Below are 27,416 nucleotides of genomic sequence, written 5' to 3' on the forward strand. Positions count from 1 at the left end.
AGATGTAAATAATCAACGGCAACTACAACTCTAAATACGATCACGCTCCGCGAGCTAATTAGCTAACTTTAATGACTAACGTACTAGCCTACGTATCCACGTTATCGAAATAATGCGTTGTTTCCCAGAAAATGTTCTAGTTTTAAAATCTCATGGTGTTTCGGCATTTTATTGCTTAAACATATATTTTCGAACTATGGCTCATTTAGTTACCTTAGAAAACTAATTATTATAGAGCTACAAAAATTACAGTGAACACCTAATAATGTTAGAAATTTACTATGAAAGTTTCAGAGCCAACACTATCACCAATTTATCACAACAATTCCTACAAGTTTATATTTTAACAATATTAAGTATCTCAATTTAATTATATAACTCCTAAGAATATTATAAAACTATGTGAACAAAATATACTAGCAGATAGATCATGATTTTAGAAATCTAACAAAGTTAGTTTCATGATTTTTGGTTAACTACACAATTTTATACTGAATTTATAAGTTTACCTTAGAAACTAAATTAGAAAATGCATAGAAAAGGAAAAGGGTCGGTGGCGACCATTCGGCCCGGCAGCCCAGCGCGGCGTAGCTATGCGTGCGTCGTGGTGGCCCAGCACGGCCCAAGGCCGGGGTCGCGCGCGCTCGCGTTTTGCAAAAGAGGGCTCGGGTTTTTGAATAATGACGCGGAGCAATGGAACGCTATTACTACAGACTCATGCTTTGCATTAAAGACCCTGGAATATGTTGCCTTTGCAACGGCGCGGTCCTCGGTGTGTCCGCGCGCGGTGGCGCGGCACACCAGTGGCAACGGTGGTTACGCCAGGCAAACTAGGCTCACTACGACGGCATTAAGGGGCCGACCACCATCTACAGCTAAACGCGTAAGGATGGGTGGCGGTTATGGACTCGAAGGCTCACTGTCATGGGCTACAGCGGCGAGCGGCTATCCGCGGCTGCGGCACGACTGTTCCGATGAACCTACATACGCTCGGCAGAGTAGAAGTGGCGGATAAGCATAGTGGCTCACCGTGGTGTATGCCCTACTAAAGGTTGAAGCAGGGGAGCGCTGCGACGGTCTAGCCACGTGCGACCGAGCGAGGCGGCAGCGCTCTACGATGGACACTGTCACGTCACCCCACCGACCACGAGCACCCTAGCCAAAATAGTGCGAGCACCAAATAGAGGGAGTCAAGGCGAGCTCAGGGTTAGGAGCAATTGAACTGCTACCACTCCTACCTACCTTACCCCCAACCCTCTGGTCACGGCGGCGCACATGATCGGCAGCGAGGAGAAACCAAAATTGATCATTGACAGACCACGGCTGGGCTCGATGAGAATGCGACACCTAGCTAACTTGCTAAGCTACCCACCGATGCGAGAAATTGGACTAGGAAGCCTCGGACTGGTGATCAAGAAAGGGAGAGGGAGAGCGATGCACTGCCACCATCACATCGTAGGAAGCGGCCCCGACAGAGATGGCTCGGCCACAACCCAACGAGACACGGCAGCATGGGGATACGACTGCTCGAGCAAAGGATAGGCGGCGCGTCGGTTAGCGCTAGACGGAGCCAAGAGGTGTACCCGCGTGCGGCCACGTGCATGCAGCAACATGGCGTCATGATGCAATAACTACGTACGATGTTGAGCTCGAGTTCGGTAGGTGGGATGTGTGGCTGAGGGTGAGCGCTGCAGTAACCAAAACAACAAGAGGACAAGACGCAGCCTTGCAGGTGCGCTTGGACAGCGCCACGTCGACAGCTCCCTGCGCACGGTGGAGCGTGGCTGCGGCCACGCCTGGCCCGGCGGGCAGACGACGCCACTCGGCTGGTCAGCGGGACAGCGGCCACGGCCACAGAGTACGCCAACCAACGCGCGGTGCAACGCGTGGTAGCAGCGGCCGGCAACGTTGCAGGTAGCCCGCGACGGCGCGACATCAGACGTGGTGATAGCGTCCCCAGGCCCGAACGACCGAACCACATGTGAAGCACGAATTTTAAAGTGTTAAAACCAACCGCTTAGAGCCCAGTTGAGATTAAAACAAGAGTTCAAGATTCTAGTAGCCACTAAGTGCTTCTCGTTTGAGCAACAAGCATGGCCGGAGAGTGAGCATCGAGGGAGATAGAGAGGTGCCAACAGGAGCTCATTGCGCTGAACACCAGTTCACGAACCGAGCACCGAATCAGGGTTCACAACAAATTCTAATGAAGTTAGGGCAATTTTTGAGCGGACAACGTGTCATCCAACACAATTTTGACCTATGCCATGCTCAAGCACTCACTTTGATGCAATCAACAATACCAAAATATGCAGCAAGTGTTTAAACATTTTAGCTAGAATTTAAATGTCAAGATAGCATTGTCTTACTACTTTTTCATACTTAGGAAAGTTAAGGATTTCAATTGAGGCTAAGTACCCATTAACTCTTTTGTCGCAATTTTTAATAGATCTAAACCTAGTTAACTTCAACCAACAAATACTTCATGCAATAGTCCATACCTTATACTAACCCGTAGGAGCAAAATATTTAAGCACCATTTAACTATTTTGCTCAATATAATTTGTCAAAAATAGTATTTTAACAATAGTTCAAGTGTTTGCCGACTTAACGAAAAGAGCTTATCTTAACATCAAATTTGATTTTTGAGCTCCCAAAACACTAGTTAACAACATCTATTTTCCAAAAGTTAAAGTCGCATTTCCATCTGCTAAACTCGTACTTCAATTTTTATTTAAGTACTAAATACAAGTTATGTTTGATCCTTGTTCCTAGAAATTGTTTTTCGCCTAACGTGCGTTATAAATTTTTAAAACCCAGAAACTTGTTAGGCTAATCCTTCTCGGACCTAAATCTCGGTGCTAAACAAACTCGTAACACCAGGGGTGTTACACATGGCTGGGCTGATATCGAGAGCCCATCGACCTTGATATGCATCAAGGGAATTATTGGACTTTGGCGCAATAGTTCAGTCAACTAGGCCTGAAAGTTACTATTCCGTTCCATCTAATAAACTTTAAGTGTCTCCGGTGGTCATTCTTACTCTTTAAATTCTTATTTGGGGAGCTATTTTAATAAAAATCGCACCCTATATCTCTCGATCTTTAATAAATTCTCTATATCTTGTTTGACACTATGGAAAGCCAGCTCCATTTTCTATCTTTGGGAATACAGAATGGGATATTTGGAGAAATACAAGCTATTAGATGATATTTGTATTTTTTTACTAAAATCTCTATTCCTACCCATATGAGAGGATATAAAGAGATTTTTAGAGCTGCTCTTATGAACACTGATGTCTTGCAGCTATTGCATATTTGTCCTTTTGTCATGCCATGGTGTGACTACGAAAGACAGTTGACGACATGTTAGGACTTGGGAGATAAGCATCATGCAAAGGATATAGGAACCTCTTTTGCTTTAGAATATTTGTGTTTTTATGGGACTTTTACTCTAGCATGCCGATGAAGCCTAGAGACGTGTCCCGTAGGGCTGTTGGGAGGGCACTTCAGTATGCGTGGCTGTAACTCTAGATGCAAGTGATATCGGTCGGCTTATATTGATCTAGCCTGTTGAAAACTTGAAAAATACCGATGAGTTTTAAAGGGAGTTAGATTCTTCACTCCACTTCCTGCCAACTGGCATCAAGTATTCGTACAGGTTCAGGAATCAGGAAGGTAACCTTTGGCTCCTCCGGTGAGTTGCCGTGGAGAAATTGAAATTAAGAAAGAAATAGTTTGTGTTTGCTAAATTTCCATTGGTTGTGGTACTGGTCCATTGTCTGTGCATATTCACCCTGTGGACATCATGACAAAAGCTTATCGGTAACACCCTAAAACAGGAATGGTTCAGAACAAGAAGGCAGCAGCGTAGCATCTTTGGAGTTCATTTTTCTCTTCAGAGCTCGTGAAATGTTCATATCAGACATTCAGTTTCAGACGATGCGTGCCGGAGCCTAACATTTCCCGCACGGCCGGTTTCGTGCACTGGTCAGCAACACTTGCCATCCGTTGCTTTTCAGCAAAAAAAAAATCCTCCGAAGCAACCCGTTTGGCAAATCAAGGCAACTCAATAAAGATGCGTCTGGTGTATCCGAAATAAATGCTGGGCAGATCACGGCCAACGATCCGTGATCGGACGGCCTCGCTCGAGCGGTCACACCGAAACGCTCGGGTCCCGTGCCTCCTCATGCTCGCTGGCACGGACACGCGTGTGGGACACTCCGAACTCGTGCCGCTCGCACGCGCGGCGGCGCGGGCTCACCAGCGTGCATGGCGCCTGCGGGGGCGCACGAGCGGGCCTGCGGATGGCGCTTGCGGGCTGCGGTAACCACGTTTACGTGACAGTTTAACACGCACAGGCGTTTAGAGGGGAGCGATTCCGGAAAAGCAAAGAAAGCGCAGTCAGCCACCTCGATCGATCTGGCTGTCGATTCTGCCGGCGCCGCGCCTACCTATAAAGCCCTAACCTGCGACGACGACACCATGTGTCATCGGAGCGAGTTCCTCTCCCTCGTGCTGTACCAACCAGCCATGGTCGACACCGTCGCCGGCGCCACCGACTACCGCGGCCAGCCGGCCTCGCGTGCCGCCACCGGGGGCTGGAAACCGTCGGTTTTCGTCATGGGTACGTTCCCATCTCCAGATCTCCTTCGTCTTGCTACGGCGCGTGAGGCGTGACACAGTGGCATCGCTCATACCATCGACATGACTACGACAACGTACCTTTTTTCATCTTGCTTGCATGCAGCGATGGAGATCGCGGAGCGGTTCGCATACAAGGGCGTGGCCGCGAACCTGATCACGTACCTGACGGGGCCGCTGGGGCAGCCGATGGCGCGCGCCGCCGCGTCCATCGACGCGTGGAAGGGCGTCTCCCAGATGCTGCCGCTGCCGCTCGCGTGCGTCGCCGACGCCTGGCTCGGCCGGTACCGGGCCATCGTCCTCGCCTCCCTCATCTTCGTCGTGGTCAGTCCCCTGTCTCCCGCACGTCTCCGACCGCTCGCTCTCGTAGCCCAGTCTTGTTCTTCAACCGCGGCCCTGTTTTCGCTGCAGAGCATGGGCGCCCTGTCGCTGTCGTCGGCGTTGCCGGCCTTGCGCGGCGGCCACGTGGCCATCTTCTACGTGGCACTGTACCTGGTGGCCCTCGGCGAGGGCGCGCACAAGCCGTGCGCGCAGGCGTTCGCGGCGGACCAGTTCGACGAGAAGGACCCCAAGGAGAGCGTGGCGCGGAGCTCGTTCTTCAACTGGTGGTACTTCGGCATGTGCACCGGCACCGCTGTCACCACCATGGTCTCCAGTTACGTGCAGGACAACGTCGGCTGGGGACTCGGCTTCGGCATCCCCTGCATCGTCATCGTCGCCTCGCTCGTCCTGTTCCTGCTCGGGACGAGATCGTACCGGTTCTACACCACCACAGAGGCCCAGCCCCTTCTCGCGCGTCGGGAACGCGTTGCTGGCGTTGATCCAGAGCTGGGCACCGAATCCTCGTACCAGGTATCTCCACTGCTCCGGTTGAATCTTTGCTGCTATGCATCTTGTGTGACATGACATGACAGTCCGTGCATTGCTGCAAGCAGAAAATTAGGCGACGGCGACGAGGACAACGCCGTCGCCGTCGAGGAGGTGAAGAGCGTGCTCCGCCTGCTGCCCATATGGGCGTCGTGCATAATCTACGCGATCATCTTCTCCCAGACATCGACGTTCTTCACGAAGCAGGCCGCGACGCTGGACCGCCGGATGGGCGCGAGGTTCAAGGTGCCGGCGGCGGCTCTGCAGACTTTCATCAGCGTCAGCATCGTCGTCTTCATCCCGGTGTACGACCGGCTCTTCGTGCCCCTGGCGCGGCGCTACACGGGGAGGCCCACGGGGATCACCATGCTGCAGAGGGTCGGCGCCGGCCTGGCGCTCTCCCTCGTCGCCGTGGCCCTGTCCGCGCTCGTGGAGATGAAGCGGCTCCGGGTCGCGATGGAATCCGGCCTGGTGAACACCCCGAAGGCGCAGCTCCCCATGACGCTATGGTGGATGGTCCCGCAGTACGTCCTCATCGGCGTCGCCGACGTGTTCGCCATGATCGGGCTGCAGGAGTTCTTCTACGACCAGGTCCCCGACGCGGTGCGGAGCCTTGGGCTGGCCCTGTTCCTGAGCATCTTCGGGGTCGGCCACCTCCTCAGCAGCTTCCTCATCTCCGTCATTGACAAGACGACAGCGAGGAGCGGGACGAGCTGGTTCTCTAACAACCTCAATCGCGCCCACCTCGACTACTTCTACTGGCTGCTCACTGGGCTCTGCGCCGTGGAGCTCGTCGCCTTTGTGCTCTTCTCTCGAGTGTATGCTTACAAGAGAAAGAGTGGCAATGATGGTGGTGGCAATGGTGATCTCGTGTGATATATGCAGTTTGAGCTGTACTGATCACTTCGAGGGGGGGGGGGGGGGGGGGGGGGGGGGGGGGGGGGGCTGTAGCTGTAGCTGTTTGTAGAGAACCAGCCCTGAAAAAAAACACCCGTACGGAGTACGGAGTGGCTACGGGATTCTGGTGTTAACACAGTTTTTCCCCCTTGTACTGGTTATCTCTTGGTTTAAGATTCCAAAATGGGCTAGTTGAGGCTATATATTCTCAAATGGGCCATTTTCTGCGGAATTATTTAGATAAGGACCATAATACTATAACCTTGCTAACCGGCAACCAAGGGGATCTTCAATTGCCAACTCTAAACTAGTTTTAGATGCCATGTGGAGTAGAGAGAGGTCAAAAATCTTTGAACCAGCCGGAAGAGAAGAGCTAATTTTTTTTAGAGAGAATATATAAATAAAAAACATATTTCATATAAAGCATACATTATGAGATGACAATATGACATCTATACTATTGGAGGTGTCCTTGTTGCACGAAATGTGTAGCCTCTGGATCTCTAGATATCATCTTTGGAAAATATCTTTTTAATAGGACCTCAAAAGGTTGTCGCAAGGAGAATATGTGCCAGGGCAGCTACAGTAGCCTCTTAAGAGCTAGCTTATAAGATATTTTATTCAATAAGGAGAGATAATAATAAGCTAGCTCTTAATGAAGAGCTAAGCTCATACACTATCAATGTTTACATATTTTTTTTATACTAGCATGTTAGATTACTCTATTTTTTTTTTATTTTTTTAAGTTCATATGAGCTAGTAAGTTGACTCTATCGTTGAGGATGCCCTTAGCAGGCATGCAACAAAAGAGATAGCATCATGCTTTGCTGACTAGAGCGTAAGGGTCAACTGCTTGCCCACAGATTCTAAAGGACGATCTTGTGGGTGCAGCAATGTCAAAGGAGACGCCGTGACAATACAGATCAAGGGATATGTGGCTGCAGCGAGGTCGAAGGAGATGCCGCAAGGCAATCAGATGGTGGCGGCATGCTGCATCAGCCACACCTGGGACACTTGACATGTTGATGATCCGAGACGTGAACCGATGGCAGCCTGCAGCTTGCTGGGACATTCTAGCGGATTGTTGGCCAGGAGACGAATCAGGGCAGCCCCTTGATGTCTTGCCATGTGAAGATCAAGTGCGCAATCCCTTCGATATTCTAGTCAGCTTCAAGGATCAAGTAGCTGTTCCTGTCTTCATGGAAGTTTTGATCTCAATGTCTTGGGCCATCTGGATAGTTCGGGGGTGTTTGGTTCCCATGGACTAAAGCATTTTGAACTAAAATCTACATTTTATTTGGACTAAACAGCCAAACACTTGACTAAAAGTAGACTAAAATCCTTTAGTCCTTTAATCAACAAAACTAGACTAAAATAGACTAAAAGGTGTTGGAGACACACATGCCTCTTATTTATTGTTCCCTCTCTCTACTTTAGTCCATTTTAGTTCAAGGAACCAAACACCACTTTAATACACTTTTAGTTCATAGACTAAAATGAACTAAAACTTTTAGTCCATGGACTAGAGAACCAAACAAGGCCTTCATAATGACTGTATTTTTAGACACGGACCAGTGTCTCTCCAAAAGACGCAAAGCAGTTTTCAGATAAGAGTTTGCTAGAGTTATACCACGTGCAAAAGAACTGATTGCCCCCGACTTCGATTATGGCTAGAAGCTTTTGTTTAATCTTTTTTATTTTTATTGTTTTCTTTTTTGTTTCGTGAAATGGCACCTTTAACTTGGAGAAACCAATGTGGCTAAGGGACTCAGGGCGCGTTTACTTCTGAAAATTTTTGGCTTTTGGCTACTGTAGCATTTTCGTTTGTATTTGGTAAAAATTGTCCAATTATGAACTATTTAGGCTTAAAAGATTCGTCTCACTAATTACAGATAAACTGTGTAATTAGTTATTCTTTTTACCTACATTTAATGCTCCATGTATATGTCGTAAGATTTGATGTGACGATAAATCTTAAAAAAATTTAGTTTTTGGGTGGGATCTGAACAGCCTCAGAAAAGGCCACGCGACCGACGGGACCTTCTTGCACTGCAGCCACCTGCCCTGCAAGCCAATTGCACTGCACGGTAGCTTTCGTGTATGCACCGACATTTGGTGAACTTGGGTTCTGTTTGGATCCTATCCAAAATCTAAAATTTTTTAAGATTTCTCATCACATTACATTTTATGGTACATATATGGAGCATTAAATATAGGTAAAAAGAATAACTAATTATACAGTTTGTCCGTAATTAGCGAGACGAATCTTTTAAGTCTAAATAGTCCATAATTAGACAATTTTTGTCAAATACAAACAAAAGTGCTACAATAGCCAAAAGCCAAAATTTTTTTGCATCTAAACGGGGCCTTGGAGTTGCTCTTGTATTCAACGTTCTTGAAAAACTGACAACGACTTTACGCGTCCTGAAGACCTTGGTTTACTTTACGCGTCCTGAAGACCTTGGTTTAATGGTTTGCATAGCTGAGCTCGTCTCCGTCTGCTGACTGGTTTGATTGGTTTGGTGTGAGAAAAAAATATTATTCTATCTTATAATTTATAATTGTTTAGGGTCTACCGAACTGAATATTAATATATAGTACTGTTTTATTTTTTCTCGAGAAATACTCGCTGACGGTAGCGATAGGTCTCGGACCACGCGTTCGCGAGCGGCAGCACCTGGCCACCTGCACGGCTGCACGGTCCCAGACCACCAACCGGTGCTGCGACCATTAGTCACGAGACAACGCAGCAAGAGGTTCGATGTGCTCGGTGCTCCTATCCTTGGATCCTCCGGATCGGGCTGATATGATGGAGTCCGGCGGTGGTGAGCTTCTTCCCGGACCAGCGTTGCCCGTCACCTCCAAACCCGGCGATGGCCGTGGCGGTTGGCGTGCCGCCCTCTTCATCGTCGGTAATCATCAGCCTGTTCGGAGATCGTATCGTATCGTGGATTATTTACCGCTGGCTGGTTTGGGGCGAGAGAAAACACTGTTCCCGGTCGGAAATTTACGATCGTTTACAAGTGCATACAGATTGCAAGTCGATCGTTCAAATTCCCTAGTTCGTCCGCAGGTTTGCATCACGCTTCACTGTTGCTATTGCTACTACCATATATGCAGCGATGGGATTCTTTGAGCGTATTGGGTTCGTCGGCGTGTCGGCCAACTTGATCATGTACCTCACCGGCCCACTCGGCATGTCCACGGCTGCCGCGGCCGCCGGCGTGAACGCGTGGTCTGGGACCGTGAACGCGTGTCCACGGCTGCCGCTCGTCGGCGCGCTCGTTGCTGACTCGCGACTTGGCCGGTATCGAGCGGTCCTGGCCGCCTGTGTGCTCTATCTTCTGGTCAGTTTGCATTCCAAAGAATGTATTTTTGTTTCCTCATTTGTTCACCTTTCTCTTCTTAGATAAAAAGTTGCTAGAGTTGATTCGGTGGCTCGTTTTGAAATTATGTTTTCTTTTAAAAATAATTTTAGTCGATTTAAATGAAATTTAATTTTGGCTCGGTTTTAGCTTAATTAGTTTCAAGTTGAGCCCACTTAATAAATAAGAATATATTGATTTTGAAGAAAGTCTGAAAAAATTCAGTTAGCTTATCCATTCCTCCTAGCGTTCCACATTGTCATGTGTACTGTAGTGGTTATGAGGTGTATAGTAATACCTTATAGAGCAACTCAAAGAGTCTTCTATATCCTTCCAAAGTGACAAGAAATAGATATTTTGGTTAAAGCAATATCATCCAACAGTCTCTTTAATTAGATCTCTAAATATTATCCTCTATTCCGGATTTCTAATTAGTCAAAGACGGAGAGCAAAGCTATCTCTCTAGAGTGCTCACAGGATGTAAAAAAACTAATGGAGTGGAAAAATATAGAGAGTTATTTTTATTCAAATGATTCTCAACATGATGATTTACAAGATAAGTTTAAGAAAGATTTTTGGAGATGCTCTGAAAGAAAACAAGATCAGGTCCCACAAGCTATCCTCAAACTTTGGAGATTTACATGAAAATAAAAGTATTATTAAAAATGTCACATTTTGGAAATATTTCTTTTCAGTTTATTATACATTTGCTAATTGTTATCATCAAAGTTTAGTTTTTAAATCATACTACAAACATAAAGTCTCACATAAATGCAAAAAAAGAAAAATTCAAGCCCTCAAAAGTAAGGATAGCTCTCAAATTAGAAGTAAGGATTCTGTTAGAGTTTCTCTTATAGGACGACGAGTGGCCATGTAGACTCTTATCTTTTTTTAAGCAAAAATACTAGCAATTGTTGGAGAAAAGGCAAAAAATTGTCTCCCTGCTCTTTTTACGGACCTAGAATAATCAATGATTTGGTAATTGGCTTTTAAGGAGCTCTTGGGATGGTCAAGCTCAACACCCCCCCCCGGCACACCTGGTTGGGTTCCATTCTAGTCTGGGTCACCCAGTTGTTGTTTTTTTTTTTTTGAAATAACAGGAGGGGCGAGGAGCCCCTACTGAAGACATTTATTGAAAGCCAAGGTCCAAAAACAAGAAAAATACAAGCCAGGTCCAAAGGGACTAGCAGAAGCAACAGGAATGAGCTGGGTAGAGTACAGGTAGAGGGAGAAAGCTAGGGGACTAGGAAAGGAAAAACAAAGAAAAGAAGGCTCCTGACTAAAGGTTCCCAAATTAGGCTAGGTTGTCTATCCATTCTTGAATTTTAGGGAAGTAACTCCTCTTTGCTCTGCATAACAGCCAATGAAATTCAGTCTTGAAGATGAGCTTGCAATTTTGAACTGAAGGTGGGATTTGTCTGAAGATAAGATTATTTCTGGTCATCCAGATAGCCCAACAGAGGAGGAGGATGATCTCCATGAAGAAACTTTGATTAATCTCATCTTTGAGCAACTCAAGATTCTGTATGAGCTGGAAATCAGCACGAACATTTAAGTTGATGGAATTCCATGCTGCTACTGCAAAGGGACAGTTGATGAAAAGGTGTTCAATGGTTTCTTCAGGTTGCTCTGTGCAGAGGACACAATGAATACTCTCGAGTTCCATGTTCCTTCTTCTTAACACCCCTCTAGTGTTTAGCCTGTTCTTTAAAATGAGCCAAAAGAACACCCGGTGTTTATTCTGACAAGAACTATTCCAGAGCCATTTATATGCAACAGTGGTCGGGCTGTGCCCTCTGAGCTGTTTATAGATATTTGAGGATGAGAAATGATTTGATCCCCAGCTGAATCCCCAAGTGTCTTTAGTGCCGGTAAGTTGGATGTTGTTGATGCAGTCTTGTAACTGGATGAACTGGGAGTAAGCTTCTTCTGATAGTGGCAGGTGGAAAAGGTTTTGGAAGCTATCTTCATTCTTGGCTGCTCTGATTGTGATTCTCTTATTCTTGGCAAATGAGTATATAGCTCAGGGAAGCTGGTCTCTGGAGTCATTCCTAGCCACATATCAGACCAAAGAAGGCATGTCCTTCCATCTTTCAAATCAATTCTTGCAACATCCTTGTACTTATGAATGAACCACCAAAACGATCCTCTGTTGCTGTTCTCAAGCAGCCTGCCATTAGAGTAGTATTTCTCCCAAACTAAACTTACCTAGGGAATATCTTCTCTATTGTAAAATTTGTGGAGATATTTCATCAACAAAACTTCATTGTGATTTCCTAGATTTAGGACTCCCAAACCACCCTCATCCTTTGTAGCACAAACCATGGGCCATGCAGCACTGGAGGGCTTTTTAGACTGCAGATCAGCACCTCTCCAAAGGCAATGTTTTCTATATTTGTCTATTTGTTCAATGACAATGTTCTGCAGCTTGAAGGTACTTAGAGTAAAAGTTGGCAGGGCAGAGATTACTGAGTTAGTCAACTGAAGTCTCCCAGCTTGATTCAGAAATGATGATGCCATGACAAGTCTTCTTTCACATTTGCTCACCAGTGGGGAAAAATCCACAATTCTTGGTTTCTGTAAACCCAGGGGCAGTCCTAGGTTGGTGAAAGGTAGGGATCCTTTCTGACAATTGAAAGTTCTTGCTAAGTGCTCAAGTTTTTCCTCAGAGATGTTAATGGGAACCATCATTGACTTGTTATAATTCACCCTGAGACCTGTAGAGGTACCAAAGGCTTGGAGTATGCCTTTTAGTGCAAAGAGTTGGGTAGCTGAAGCTTGCATGATAATCAACGTGTCATCTGCATATTGAACTATTGGAAAATCAGATGTGTGGTTAAGCTCAATTGGGAGATTAACAATTCCTCTATCTTTTACCTGATTAAGGATGGACTACAGCAAGTCAGCAGCTAGAACGAATAGAAGTGGGGAGAGGGGGTCCCCCTGCCTAACCCCCCTTCTGCAATGCACAGTTTTTCCAGGTATTCCATTAAGTAGCACTGAAGAAGTTCCTGAACATAGAATGGATTTGATCCAACATAACCATCTATTCCCAAAGCCCTTTTTCCATTATTTGCAAAATGGCTTCATGTTCAACTTTGTCAAAAGCTTTCTCGAAGTCTAACTTTAAGATCACCAATTCTCTCTTGGATTTATGACAGATGTGAAGGTACTCCAGTGCCCATGCTAGGTAATCTTGGATGGTCCTTTTCTTGATGAACCCATACTGATTTTTGTGATTGATTCTAGGTATAAAACCTTGTAGTCTGTTGGCAAGTAACTTGGTAATTATCTTCATTGAAGAATTGAGAAGAGAAATTGGTCTGAAATCATTAATCCTATTTGCTCCTTCTGTCTTAGGGACCAGGGTGATATTTGAGGCATTAATACTTCTTAAACAAAGATTACCATGCTGAAAATCCTCAATGAGATCATAGAAGTCATTTGCAATGAATGACCAGCAGCTTTTAATGAATTCATTATTGAACCCATCTGGACCAGGGGATTTGTTTCTTGGCAATTGAGAGATGACAGCATCAATCTCATCTCTAGAGAAATCAACTTCTATACCAGATAGATCAGTGGTGATAGGTAGAAGTTCTGACAGATTAAACAACATTCCATCAAATTCAGTGATACCAATCCTTTGTTTGAAAGCCTCCCATATTAGATCTGTTTTTTGGCTGTGATCAGATATTACTCTTCCATGATCATTTATGAAGGATGGGATTGAATTTCTTCTGTCTTGTTGTAGCATGGGCATGAAATTTTTTTGTCCCTGCATCTCCTTCTTTCACCCATTTTATCTTTCCTCTTTGTTTCCAATATGACTTTTGCATTCTAAGGAGAGTGATCATCACAAAGGATATTTCTGAAATTCCATTCTTGTATGCTTAGATCTCTGAGGAGCTCTATGGATTCCAACAGATATATTAATGATTTGACCCTCTGAATGAGGAGCTTCAATGATGAAATGCTGGTTTTCCAAGTCCTTAGGATTCTTCTCAGGTTCTTGAACTTAGCAGTTATGTTCTTTGCTGAGTCAGTTGCAGCTGTGGGAATTGACCAATTCTGCTGAGCAGTGGGTAAGAAACTGTCAATCATTAACTAGCAGTTCTCAAATCTGAAGACCTGTGCTCTTGGGATGGAGGTGCTGATTTCAATCACACATGGCCAGTGGTCTGAGGTCTCCATAAGTAAAGTTTTAGCAGCTGTGTTTGGGTAACTAAGGGTCCAGCTAGCAGAAGAAAAAAACCAGTCCAACCTTTCTAGGAGTGGCTCTGTCTGTTTATTTGTCCAGGTGTATTTTCTTCCATGTAGAGGGATTTCTATCAGGCCTAAGCTGTTGATGGCCTCATTAAAGAGGTACATTTCCTGAATATCACCACCTTCCTTGTTCCTATCTTCAGGTCTTCTGATGAGGTTAAAGTCTCCCACTATTAACCAGTTTATTTCGTCAGGCATTTGAATGGAGTGGAACCAGTTAAGAAATTGCCTCTTCCCCTCATAGGTGCAAGGTGCATAGACCGTTGTTAAGACCCAAGTGTCTTCATTCAGATGCGAGGTAAAGCTGATGGAGACTGCATATTCATTTTGGAAAATTACCTCTCCACTGAAGGATGCACCTTGCCAAGACACAAGGATTCCACCTGATGCTCCATTAGAAGGGAGGAAATGGAACTCATCAAAATTAGGAGGACAGAAGTTTCTCAGATATGTTTGACTGAATTCTTGCCTCTTTGTCTCTTGCAAGCACAAGATATTACATCCACTCTCCATAACTTTGTCTTTAACTGAATTCCATTTTTTTCAGAATTTATTCCTCTGACATTCCAACAAAGGATTTTCCAAGATCTATTTCTATTCATTGAAAAAAAAACAAGCACAGGAAAGGGACAAAAAATGGGAAACTAGCCCCATTCATCCAAAGCCAAAAGACAAGTAACACGGAGCAAAAGATCACATAAATAGAGCACATAATCCAAGTAGCAGGAGTACACCAGACATAGTTCTTACAACATAAAGAGCGAACAAAGTTCATCCAGAAAAAGGAAACAAGCATAAAAAAACATAATAGATAGCTAAAGCTCCAGTGGCTTCAAGGGCAAAAGGGTGGTCCTCCAATGCTTCTGACATCTTCTTAGTTCTTCTTATCATCCTCCTTCTTCTTTAACTTTTTGCCCTTGATATCCTTCTTCTTCTTGGGGCCTATGGTTCCTGCATCTTTCTTTTTGGAGAGTAACTCATCTGATAGTTGGCTGGGGTCTATCTGACATAGTTCTGAGCCCAAGTTTCTTATCACTGAGTTAGGAATAATGGGTGGCTTGCTAGAACAACCCAGGCAGGAAACTTTGCCACAGCTGCTTGTCTTGAAACCTTTATTTCTAACCTTCAGTCTGTTGCTCCTTCGAACTTCAGTTTCCACCAAACAGGCTTTGGCTTTTTTAGACTTGGTTACAGATTGAGGACTCCATTCCTTATTTGTCATCTTTTTAGAAGGTTCATTCTCTTCTTCCACAGCTATTTCATTTTCATCATTATCTTCTTCAATGTCCTCCTCTTCTTCCACTGAGAGGGGTTGACCAATCCGTCAGTTTGGAGCAGCTGCTGACTGGAGAAGTGGGGCAAATTGAAGGAACAGGCACAGAAACTGACTGTCCTGAACTGTTAAGCAATCCTGAAAAGCCTGACATGACAAATTCCTTAACCCATGAGTAGTGAGATGGGCTTTGCATCAGAGAGGCAAAGAAAGCAGCCCATTCAACCTGTATGTCCACAGATAGTGATCCTTTCACCTTTGGGGCTTCTTTTTCCCAAGGAAACAGAATGGGCCTGTTGCCAAATACTTTAGGTGCAATAAAGGAGGTGGGCTTTCCACAATCTTGACCAGCCCAACTTGTATATTATTTTGGTTATGCTCCCCCAAATGGTCTTCTTGCTGAAGCAACAGATCTTGCTCTGCTAATTCTGCATCATTCATTAGCATGTCCTCAGGGATCTCATGATGCAGAAAGTTGAGGTGCTTGTAGTGGGGCTGCTAGAACAGGTGCAGGTAATTGTTCCACAGGTTCAGGAATGAGTTGCTCAGGTGGTTCTGGTTGTGCTATCTCCATCTCAACTTCCTGGTTCATTAGTTCTCAATCCAAATCCTGATATTGGGGTAACACTTGGACTAACGCTTGAGGAGGATGAATTATGACTTAGTAGGGTCCTCAAGGTTGGGCTCTTCATTAAGATCTTGCAGGAGAGGTGCAGCTTGTTGGATAGGTGGCACCGCCTGCTCTTGCACTACTTGCTGACCAATAGCAGGGAGCTCCTCAGGCCAGAAGTCCCAATTGACTGCTTGTCCATCTAACTGTTGATTAGGGGACATTTTGTAGTGCTGGCTGAAACTGCACCTGTTGTTGGTTCACTGGCCCTGGTCCCTGCTGTCCAAGGCCAAAAAAGCAAAAGGAACCTGATCAAAGTTCTGTGCTTCTACTGGTATCTGATCTTCATCAGGTGGTCCTGCACCAAGCATGTCCTGTTGTACCACTTCACATTGGATAGTCCACGACTCACTTTCCATTGCTTCAGTTTCTGAGAGAACAATGAAGTGAGGGACTGATTCCAGGTCCACCACCCTTGCTCTCACCATTCAGCCTGTTCTTGTGATCTGGGCTCTTGTCCCAGGTTAGCATTCTACCGAAGGGGACCAAGGCATTATCAATATATTCTTCTTCACAGTAATCAAAAGGAAAGCCTGCAAGCATTAGCCAAACTTCCCTATTGAACGTGACCCTGCCATCTAGTTACGGCCTTGGTTGTGCTTAACAAAGGAAATGGCTACATTGTCAAACTGATGCGGGCTATTTGCAATCAGAGTATCTCTATCATAGACACGAACAAACTGAACCAAAGCTTGGCCAAGATGAGTACGCTGGATCGTACGAATCTGGACTCTTGCAACATCCACAAAGAAGTCTTCTAGCACATCACTGACCGCATTGAAATTCAGAGCATTACCCAGCAGTGGATTTATGTTGAAGATCGCCCAATCTTCATGTCGTGGCACCGGTCTTGATCTCGCCACCGCCCTGACCATGAACTAGGCGATTTTCCACGTGCTGAAGGTGCATCTCAGGTGGAAGGAAAGGTGAGGGGTCAGCTCTCTGAAATGCCATTTGGGCAGAATGTGGTGGTGGTGCATTCTGAGCTTGCTGTGGCAATGGCGGTGGAATGGGGTTCTCCTGGAACACTGTTGGTCGTGGTGATATAAGCACTGCACTGCTAGAATGCGAAGGGCCAAGGTTAAGATTAAGCTCCAGTGACAGCGCTTGTACTCTCTTCTAGGTGGGGTAAAGGATGTTGAGGCCCATCTAGTCATAGACTTTGGCAGGAGGGTCCACTCAATCACCCGTTGATCTGGGGTCTCACCATTCAGTCGTAAATGCTGCTTGGCCCAATCCGAGAATGAGTTGAAGGTAGGGGGCTTGCTCGGGCCAGGCCCAGCCGGAGCATCAAGTGTGGTGGGCTGCTCGATGGGTGCTTTTCCTTTAATTGCATCAGTAAGGGCCTGTTTAGTTTTCAAATTTTTTTACCTCCTACAGTAAAAGAAGCATATTTGACATATGTATGAGTACTAAATGTAAACTGAAAAAAAAACTAATTGCTACAGTTCTCGGCAAAATCACGAGACGAATCTTTTAAGCCTAATTAGTCATGAAAAGCCTTAAGTGCTATAGTAACCCACATGTGCTAATAACCGAATTAATTAGTATCATTAGATTCGTCTCGCAGTTTCCTGATGGGTTCTGTAATTTATTTTTTTCTTAGTATCCAAAAACTCCTCCCGACATTCCTTTCGACACATCCGATGTGACTATCTAAAAATTTTCACCTCCCCAACTAAGCACATCCTAAACTGCCCATGAGTTACTACCTTGCAGCGTTTGACTGGGCAGTCAATTTGGACGTGTCCCCAACGCAAGCATGCATGGCATTTAATGGGGGCTCTGCAATTCCTTCTCTCAAGCTTTTTATTCACCTTTGGAACAAGGGCTGGTCCAAACTGGAAGAGAGAATGCAGAGAGTTCATATCTGAAGAAGAAAACTCTTGGCAGTCTGCTCATCGTTCAGTCATGAAAATGACCCCTTTAACTGGCGCCAATGCAATCCCAGTTCGCTCTTCGGTTTTCAGTCGATTGGATTTTCCCCGCTTCATGGGGCACAAACAGCCTTCTTCTCGAACCTCGGCCTTCAAGCGCATTCAGTTTCCTAGCAATCCTGAGGAGCCACGGCCGGATGCCTGCCCTAGCAGCTCTATTCTTGGTTCTTCCTCAGTTCATCAGCGTGCTGTCAAGTGGGGCCCAAGTTCGAATTTGAATTTCAGAGAGAAGTCAAAGGCTTTGCCAGAATATCTTTCATCATTTGCGCTTAATGATATTATCAACGAGAAAATTTCAACAAAGGAAGTCTAATTTTCCTTTAGCACACAAACACAACCATTTACTTCATCATCTGACAGTTCATTTGGCAGCATATATCCCACAGAAGTGGGAAAATGCATGCCATTCAATCAGAGCAGCTTGCACGGCAGCAACATAGAATTCACCAAATAAACAAACAGGGCAAAATGGCATCATTTACTAATCTAATTGGAGCCAAGTTGCAACACCTGGTCCACCAAATAACAACAAAGCTGGCATTCTAAAGGTGTACCAGTATATGTAGGCACATTCTTTTGGTACCTGATGCCTTAAGCTGCCGCAATCATAGAGATTCACTAAAAGAAGAAACACAAGTAGACATCACTTACTAATCTAATTGGAATCAAGTTGTGAAACCTGGTCCACCTAATAACAATGAAGCTGGCATTCTTACCAGGATATGTACGTACATTCTTTTGCCACCTGGTGCCTTAATCAAATAAGCTGATGATCAAAGATATCACACCCTAGCTAAGAAATATGTGCAACTGCACTTAATGGAGTTATGAATATGAAAATTTCAATAAAGAAAGTCTATCTTTTCTTTATCACACAAACATAACCATTTACTTCAACATCAGACAAGTTAAAGAGTTTTACACATGTTATAAAAATAAAACTCAAAGCACTCACATTAGCCTCTCCAGATATTCCTTCCAAAAATGTTTCACCACCAAATAACATTCGTTTTGCACCATCATCGTCTGTTTTGTTATCATGAGTACTACCAGACTTAAATCTTGCATCGGTGAACATGTCAGGATGAGGCAACAGATCAACTGACAATGATTGCCACTCCAGTTTCTGTGAATTTTAATAGATATACGTGAGATCAGAAATCCTTTCTGAGTTTGACAGTCTTAGTTTGCAATAGATCAGGAAACAGTAAAAGCAGGTATTAATCTTCTGGAAGCAAGTAAGGGGCATCAAACCTTAAAAACATAAATGAACCCTTTGTTGTTGGAGAAATCCCTTGCTTCTTTCAAGTTTACTACCTGTAAACATGGCACTGAAATCAGGCAATGGCAAATAAATCATTTAATAAATTAATTATAGTTCTTAAAATCACAATTGAGTACCTACCATTTTTCATTTGTTGTGTACAATACAAGATCATGGAATGTGATTGCTGCTAGTGGTGGTGACCTGATAGTTAGAAGGATTAGCATTCCTTTTTCCAGGCACAAACACTGCAGCGAACTCTACTTGGTGAAATAAATTTAAGACAAACAAACAAGAACCAAGATATGCAAAGGAATATGATAAAAGGGCACCAAAATGCTGAAATATAGGTAAATACCATGTTGCTGAAATATAGACAAACAAACAAGAACCAAGATATGCAAAGGAATATAATCAGATTACAACTGCAGCATTCATTATTAACATTTCTTATTCACATCATTTGATGCAGTTGACAGTGGTACCATGGTTCATACTGAAAAAGTGCAGGGAGGGACCAAGAAGCAGGTAATTTCCATATCCAATATCCAGTTCCTATTTTTGTGCAAGTTGTCCTTTGCATTGTTAGCAACTTATCATCAACCAACTGGTTGCTGCAGAAATATATGCATTTAATAAACTCAACTATGAGTTTTGTAAACGCTGTAAAAGCCTTATCGAGCGACCACAAGGATGCTATTAAGTCTATGGGATTTGGGGGCTGCTTCGTATGCCAGGGACATGTCTCCGAAGACAAATGATTGACAAAATTGCAAACAGATACGAAATCAGCAACCAATGCTTCTTTATATATGGTAAGAATGTTCCTATTTATCTAGAGGATGTCAGGGACATAATGTGACTCCGGATTGAGGGCATAGATGTTTTTAAACATGTAAACCAAGAGGAGGTCAAAGATGAAGACAAAAAAGTGGACATTGAATTGATGAAGAGGTATGAAGATGCATACCACCTTCTCACGATTAGCAAGTTGAAACAAATGATGATGAAATCAGGCACTCCGGATGATGACTTCAAAAGAATATTTGTCTTGTTCACAATTGGTGTCATTCTAGCACCAACTGTGAAGCCCTATGTTAAAGCTAGTTATCTACCCGTGGTTAGAAAAGTATCAGACATTCCGAAATTCAATTGGGGCCAATTCACTCTGACCCATTTATTGATCCTCATGTAATAATTACATAGTTAAGAAACGAGCCAACATACATGGCAATTTGACTTTGCTGCAGGTCAGTTCTATAAGCTACAGCCACCTATAAACAATGTTTACTTTTGGTCTTATGTATTTTTTGCATTGTGTTCATAGTTTTGGTACTGGGAGCGCGTCATTGCATACACCAAGTACGGGATCAATTACGAGGCAATCCAACCACCACTGATGGCGAGGTGGACTGAAGACAATAGTTGGTCTTCGATGGCATGCTTTTAATCAGGCCGGCCTAGATGGAGGAACTAGTAAGTTTCGAAACATACCATCAATATGCTGCTGTTCATACGCATACATCCTAACTATCTTATTAATTGTTTCCAGCATATGACGCGCACTACTAGGTCAGACCACCCTGCAGCAGACCACCAAGCCAAAAAAATATAAAGACAGAAACATCAATGTCAGAACAAGCGTCAATACGCGAGGAGGGTCTAAGTAACGAACAAGTATGTATGACACCTATTTATGTGCACAACCTCGTTTGTGTGCCTAATTCATTCTTTCCTATTTATGTAGAAGCAATTCCTTGAAGAATGGGCGAACGACAGCCAAACGGAACATTGCACTAGCAATGGAAAAAAAATTATGGATATAGACCACAAATATGATAGGAAAATATTATCACAAAATGAGGAGTTAGCTAAGATTAGAAAGGAGAAAAGGCTGGACAACAGACTGGAAGCTAGGGTGAGCAAGATAGAAGACAATACTGCATAAATGAAAATGGATATCAAGGTAACCATCAGTGAGTACTCATTTTTGGTTTCCACCAGTGCTTCATTGTCTAACATAATTTCTCAAAAAACAGAAAACGCAACAGGTACAACAACAAATCCTTCAACTACTGCAAAGTATTGTTGACCCATCTACGCCAACATCTTGCACAAGGTCAGCCGTCTATGGCTACATCTTCGCAAGTTCAGGTTATCTATGCCTACATCTGCATAAGTTCGGGTATGCAAATGTGGCTTCAGTTGCTTTGTGTAATGTTGGATTTGATATTTTGGAATTTAACAAAAAATACCAACTACAGGAATCACCATAGATACTAGTCAAGAAGTCAGCACCAGGTGGCCCACTGCATTTCTCCCATGCACTGGCGAGAATCAATGCTGAAGCACACACCTGGAACAAAAGTTAAGATGGAAAAGAACACATAGCAGCAGAATAGCCCCTCTATACAACACCAAGGCGACGCCTCTACACACATCACACCAAGGAAGCCAATTGTCGACAACGATTACAAAGTGAGTCCAATAGACACAGAAGCCGGATGCTTCGTACTAATGAGTTACGACCATGCTAAGGTTGTACAGATAGGTGACCATGTTCTTACAGCCAAACAGCTACGCCCTAATTTCACAGATGGCTTTATAGTAGATGAGGTAAACTAATTTTAGATCCTTTTTGTCCACAATAACATGCAAACACCTACTATGTACTAATAACTCCACCCTTTCTAGGTCATAAATGCCTATGTTGATTTCAGCAATGTGGAGACTGAAGAGGCATCATTCATAACAACTTTCCAAGCCAGGAAGTTGGCTACAGATAATTTGGGTGACCAACGCCTGACATTTAAGAAGTTAATTGCCGACAAATGTGTTCGAAGGCATTTGGTATGTAATACTGATTTTGTTTGGACACTTTTACTTGACATTTCCATTCAGCAAAATATCCGTATTTATTTTTTCAAAGTTTTGTCAATTAGGACAGTTTACTGTATTTCTGGTAATCTCTATCGCAATTATTGTTTTCAGGTTTTTGTGCCTATGCATATAAACAAAAACCACTGGGCTCTACTAGTGCTAAATTTTATAAAGAAAGAGGTCTAGCTACTTAACTCCTTAGCCTCAACCCGAGATGAAAACCAAGAGAAGGCGTTGGTAAGTACAACGTAACACGTACCACCTATTGAATTACAATTACAGTTCGATCAAATTTAACATCTATCTCACCATCCACTAGGTGGAAAGCATACAAGAATGCATTGATTCTTCAGGCAATGATGGCTTGGTTAACTTGCGCGTCTAGAAACGAATTCCTTATCATAACATACCGCAACAAACAGACGGGTACTCCTTTTCCCTTTTCTACATTAATGTTCTACTTCAATTACTAATTCTTATGTTCGTTGCAGTCATTCATGCGGGGCGTTCATAATATTTTATATGCTGGCATGGGATGGAGAAAAAATGGCCTTTCATTTCACAAACAGTGAGTCTTACAATCCTTGTTAATTCCAAATATCTACAGACTCATTCAATAATTGTTCTATGATAGTGCACTATTTTCACTTGTATAGACACAAATGCAAGGATTTAAACTGGAGAATCTGCACGAGGTTGCTCCTTTCTGATCGCAACATGAGACGACAACAATCGTACCAAAATCCTATCACGGTCTGAACTTTTAATTCATATTAAAAATGATCCAGATGCATCAACTTATACTAGACTGTACAAAATATGCTAGGTCTAACATTTTTCTTGATGATTCTTAGGAGGAAGAGTACTATGCAAACAATCCGGATGAACAACGCCAGCACGAACAGGCTTAAAATGCAAGCGATGTTCAAATAATAGAGACTAAAACTCCAAACCCTGAGGCCAGCACGAAAGAAGGGAAAGGGACAAAAGGAGGGAAAGGAACGAAAGGAAAAGGATCTGAAAAAGGAACTAGGAGCTCAAAATAGAAAAGAGGACGACCGCCAAAAAAATTAGTTGTCAATTACTCCTACTGTCGCAGATGAATTTAGTAGCGAATCTATCGCTAAACTGAGTTCAAAGGGCCAAGCATCCAGGGAAACAGCAGACCAGCCCTTTTAGGCCTTTTTAGAACTAATGTGCTGTCTATTTAGTAAGCTATATTTCATCTTTAGTTTGTCCAGATGGCTAGAACGATGTGTGTTCAGACCTAAACGATGTGCTGAACTAAATTCATGTGTGTTCAGACGCAAATACTTAGTCAAACATCTACCGGGAGACGCTGGCTTAAAAGAATCACACAGCATATGCAAAGAGTGTATCACATCATATCTTTATGGAATGAAGGCGGTCTGTCTGAGATGCAAAACCAAGGGCAAGGTCTCGAGGAAGCCCAGCAGCAACTCCACCATCAACCATGGCCTCTATTGCTAAGAATATGTATGCCAGGCCACTACCACTACAGTAACATTAAAAGATAGAAATTAGCTCACTCATGAACGTTGACATCTATTTTTAGTATCACAGTAATATAATAGCACTGAGATAGTAGAGCAGCTTAAATACTGACAGAGGTCAAAAGATTCCCCTAACTTTAGACGCCTAAAATATCATGCTTAACCTAAAAAAATAGCAGATCCATCTGATTCATCACTTGCTGAAAAGTGGAAGCAAGGGAAACCCCTAGCCCTCCACTGATGCAGGCCATATTGATGTATAACAAATGATTCCCCACACCAAAACTATCTAAACATGAAAAAAAACCCTCTCTCCTGCATGCCAGTATCATGGATGTTAAGACGACACCCTATCTTAAAGTTGAGTTTTAGTAGCAGATGAAAAGATCAAATATTTTGAGTTAGAGTTTCATTTGATAAATCAGGAAAACAAATTGGTTACAGTACGAGATTTTTATCAACTGCATGTATGTTGCATAACAAATGATTCTCCAATAGTGTCATTATCAATCAAATCATTCAAGCAAAGTTGGGATTCCTTCTCCCATAGTCCTTACTAAGCTGATTCATTTTCTAAATAATAAACTATGCAGCATACATTTTTCAGCGAGTCTACATCAATTCCTGTAATTCTAGAGGCTCTGGGCAAGGTAGCCTGACTCATTATATTTCTAGAAGATCAGGAGCACATTGCCACAAGAAATGCAGATATCATAATATTGAATGCACAATGACATGACATCAACTTATGTGTAGTGTAACAAAACTGTGGCAATTATCAGTAGCAAGATGCAGTAGAAGACCAACCAAAGAGATACATATCGAACATCCCCAGGTAGAGGTAATCGTTGCCACTACCGTGCACTCGAATCCAAAACTCTCATCAGAACTTCCCAGATAACCAAGCAAAAATCTTGCTACATGGCTTCATGGGAAGGGGGGAAAGGGGGTACTGTAGGGGCACGCTTCTAAATATCTGATGGTTTTGTGCAAGGGCACGCTTCTAGATGTGCAGCAAACATAAGAGGGGACAAACAAAACATATAGTCAAGTCCTTTCAACTTTACCCAAAAAAGTAATCAACCCGAGCAAACACAATGCAGATAAACTACCGAGAAGAATGCCAGTGCATTTTGCTACAACGTGACAAACCAAATCAAAATAATCAAACAAGTGGAGGAGGAGAGGAAGGGGTGGGGGCGTCGGACCCGGGCAGAGCCACGCCGGATCGCTACACCGTCCTCAATGTTGGCCAGCGTGGGAAGAGGAAGCCGCCCAGGCGCTGCATCACCGAGGCTGACCGCTTCTCGGCTCGGCTGAAGTGCTCGGCCTGCCTTGCGCGCCGACGAGATCTAGCAGACGCTGGGACCTCCCTAATCAAGCTTCTGACGAATGTCACCCTCCTGGTAGCTTTCTGAAATAAAAGGGCCAGGACAAAGATATAAGACCATGATGCTAAAAAATAAAAATAAGAAGTCATTAACAACCAGAAAACATTAAGAAAAACTAAGATAGCATCATGTCAAAATTCCATCAACTAATTCAGGAAGTTGCATTTAGCGAGATGTTTTAGAAACAAAATCAAAATGCAACTTAGCTTATATGTTATGTCTCGCCAATAAATATCTGCCTCTAGAACTAGCGACATGAAGTAATGAAATCCTCCGATTGCTAAAGGTGAGATGAGACATGATGATCAGTATGAACTTTGGGGCTGCTTATTAGTTACAGTAATGATCCTGTTATCATTTCCACAAATGTTTTAAAACTATAGTTTTGCCATTCCAAAGCACCACACCTAGCTTAGTAGACTGACCAATTCAGATCATTCAGCGGCAAACTCATATTATGCCTCAATTTTACAACCCAAACCAGTCATAATGTAAATTAGATAAAACTTCTGCTTACGAATCATGTGCTAAAAGGTGCATTTAGTGAGAAGTATTAGAAACAAAATCACAATGTGACTAAGCTTCCACGTTATGTCTCACCAATTAATATCTGCCTCCAGGACTAGCAACTTGGAGTATTGAAAAATCTCCAGATTGCCAAAGGTGAGATGAGGCAAGAAACACAACAAAGCTGTTTAAAAAAAGACTATTCAATGTACAAATGTTTCTACGCCCATACTTTTTTCGTCCAAAAGCAACAGGCCTGTTTGACCTAACAATTTGGATTATTCAATCATCAAACCTCAATTATCTAACATTAATGATACACCAAAAGTAACATTGCAGTTCAAATACGGAAAACCAAGCAAGTCATCCACTAGAGTATGTAATCCAGCAGAATCCACCATACCAAAATGCCAATCTCTTACCAAGTCAAAAATAAAATTATTGCACAAAACAGTCAGCGTTCTTTTATGTCCAATACACAAATCATAAATTCATAACCTGCAATTCAACTAAGATATATACAAGCACGGCACAAAATAGCAGGATTTTGGTCCTATAGGCTGGATTACACCTGCAATTGAGATCGCAGAGCAGTATTAAGAGATCGGAGGCTTCGGAACGGATATTCTTACCCCCTTGCGATCGGACGGGCGAAGCGGCAGCTCTCGCTTGGTGACGACGTGTCCCTTGTTTATGCCAACGAAGAGACCTAACTTGGCCTGCGTCGGTGCCATGGCCGGTCTCGTGCTAGCTTCGTTGACCTGAAGCGAACGCAATCGAAGAAACCAAATCGAATTAGACACAAAATGAAGCTGAGATGAAACGAACGCATTCGAAGAAACCAAATCGAACTAGACACAAAATTAAGCTGAGAGACTTGTAGCTTCGAGTGCAATTGGGATTGAAGACGGCGCTTGAGGTTACCTGAGTGGGGCGCGAGCGAAACTCTAAGCCGCCGGGCCTGGATCTCGCCTCCTCCACCGTCATCACCGGATCTACGCGGTGCCGGTGTAGGAGCCCGACAACCCTCCTCGTCCTCCTCCACGGTGTCCATCCCCGCCATGGCTGCTGCTCGGACTGCCGCGTCCGCGAGCGCACCTCGCCGCCCGCACCCTCCCGCCAGCGGGGATGGCCACCGCCGCCGCGAAGGGGAGCGCGGACGCCTCCGGACCTGGATCTCGCCTCCTCCACCGCCATCGCCAGATCTACGCGGTGCCGGTGTAGGAGCCCGGCAACCCTACTCGTCCTCCTCCACGGTGTCGATCCCCACCATGGCTGCTGCTCGGACCGCTGCGTCCGCGAGCGCACCTTGCCACCCGCACCCTCCCGCCAGCGGGGACAGCCACCGCCGCAGCGAAGGGGAGCGCGGACGTCGCCGGGCCCGGATCTCGCCTCCTCCACCGCCATCGCCGGATCTACGCGGTGCCGTCGTTCGCCAGGGACTGGTGAGGAGGGATGGCATGCCCTGGAAGCCGCAGCCCTGCCCTCGCACTCGCCGCCGCAGCCACCGCCCTCGTCCTCACCCCGCCCTCGCACTCGTCGCCGCAGCACACAGAGAGAAAGAAGGGCCCGAGAAAGAACAGAGCGACTGAGAGAGAGAGGGGTCGGCCTGCGTTGGTCCGAAGAGACGTGAAAACAGTGTAGTACTTCAATCATCCTAGTACTCTAAACATTATTTTTCTATCCTTGATTTACTGTTCTACCCTCAATTATGTAAAATAATTTCAAAAATAAAAAATTTCCCACTTTTTTAAAGTGCTGATCCGATAAATTTTAGTATGCACCCGGTGCGTATGGTCCCACCATTTAGTATGCACCTGGTTCCTCCTGGTACCTCTTAAATTGGTTCCTCTGGGTTCCTTTGCCTTTTTAGCCGTCGGATCGGTCCTCGTGAGCCGTCCATTTTATGACAACCATTGTAAAAATTCTCATGTAGTTATTTTGA

General features: G+C 44.2%; 1 protein-coding gene, 1 long non-coding RNA gene and 1 pseudogene across 13 annotated transcripts; 2 read left to right on the forward strand and 1 right to left on the reverse strand.

Moving 5' to 3' along the window:
- The first annotated feature begins 4,348 nt into the window (after positions 1 to 4,348).
- Positions 4,349 to 6,393, forward strand: LOC136459527 (protein NRT1/ PTR FAMILY 5.10-like; annotated as a pseudogene).
- Positions 6,394 to 9,056: 2,663 nt separating this feature from the next.
- Positions 9,057 to 22,627, forward strand: LOC136456913 (protein NRT1/ PTR FAMILY 5.10-like). Of its 11 annotated transcripts, XR_010759613.1 has the most exons (10): positions 9,057 to 9,316; positions 9,525 to 9,751; positions 19,652 to 19,707; positions 19,800 to 19,994; positions 20,732 to 21,145; positions 21,219 to 21,364; positions 21,444 to 21,795; positions 21,874 to 22,029; positions 22,171 to 22,485; positions 22,551 to 22,627. XR_010759613.1 is itself a non-coding variant. In XM_066456913.1 (4 exons), the coding sequence occupies exons 1-4, from the start codon at positions 9,166 to 9,168 to the stop codon at positions 19,813 to 19,815; spliced, it is 450 nt and encodes a 149-aa protein (XP_066313010.1). In that variant the 5' UTR covers positions 9,057 to 9,165; the 3' UTR covers positions 19,816 to 20,429. The 11 variants fall into 11 exon arrangements, 2 of the variants coding, with proteins under 2 accessions (XP_066313010.1, XP_066313011.1); XR_010759610.1 differs by lacking the exons at positions 19,652 to 19,707; positions 19,800 to 19,994; positions 20,732 to 21,145; ... (3 more) ...; positions 22,171 to 22,485; positions 22,551 to 22,627 and adding exons at positions 10,870 to 11,054; positions 11,130 to 12,750; positions 12,931 to 13,018; positions 13,130 to 14,134; positions 14,230 to 17,395; XR_010759607.1 differs by lacking the exons at positions 19,652 to 19,707; positions 19,800 to 19,994; positions 20,732 to 21,145; ... (3 more) ...; positions 22,171 to 22,485; positions 22,551 to 22,627 and adding exons at positions 11,130 to 12,750; positions 12,931 to 13,018; positions 13,130 to 13,360; positions 13,667 to 14,134; positions 14,230 to 17,395.
- Positions 18,990 to 26,492, reverse strand: LOC136456914 (uncharacterized). Of its 2 annotated transcripts, XR_010759615.1 has the most exons (6): positions 26,396 to 26,492; positions 26,104 to 26,232; positions 24,782 to 24,987; positions 19,317 to 19,383; positions 19,170 to 19,228; positions 18,990 to 19,041 (listed from the first exon to the last, which is right to left on the reverse strand). It is a non-coding gene; the product is annotated as an uncharacterized lncRNA (long non-coding RNA). The 2 variants fall into 2 exon arrangements; XR_010759614.1 differs by lacking the exons at positions 24,782 to 24,987; positions 26,104 to 26,232; positions 26,396 to 26,492 and having other exon boundaries at positions 19,317 to 19,802.
- Positions 26,493 to 27,416: the final 924 nt, after the last annotated feature.

Source organism: Miscanthus floridulus, chromosome 6 (assembly GCF_019320115.1).
Source record: "Miscanthus floridulus cultivar M001 chromosome 6, ASM1932011v1, whole genome shotgun sequence".
In the NCBI taxonomy this organism is placed as follows: Eukaryota; Viridiplantae; Streptophyta; class Magnoliopsida; order Poales; family Poaceae; genus Miscanthus; species Miscanthus floridulus.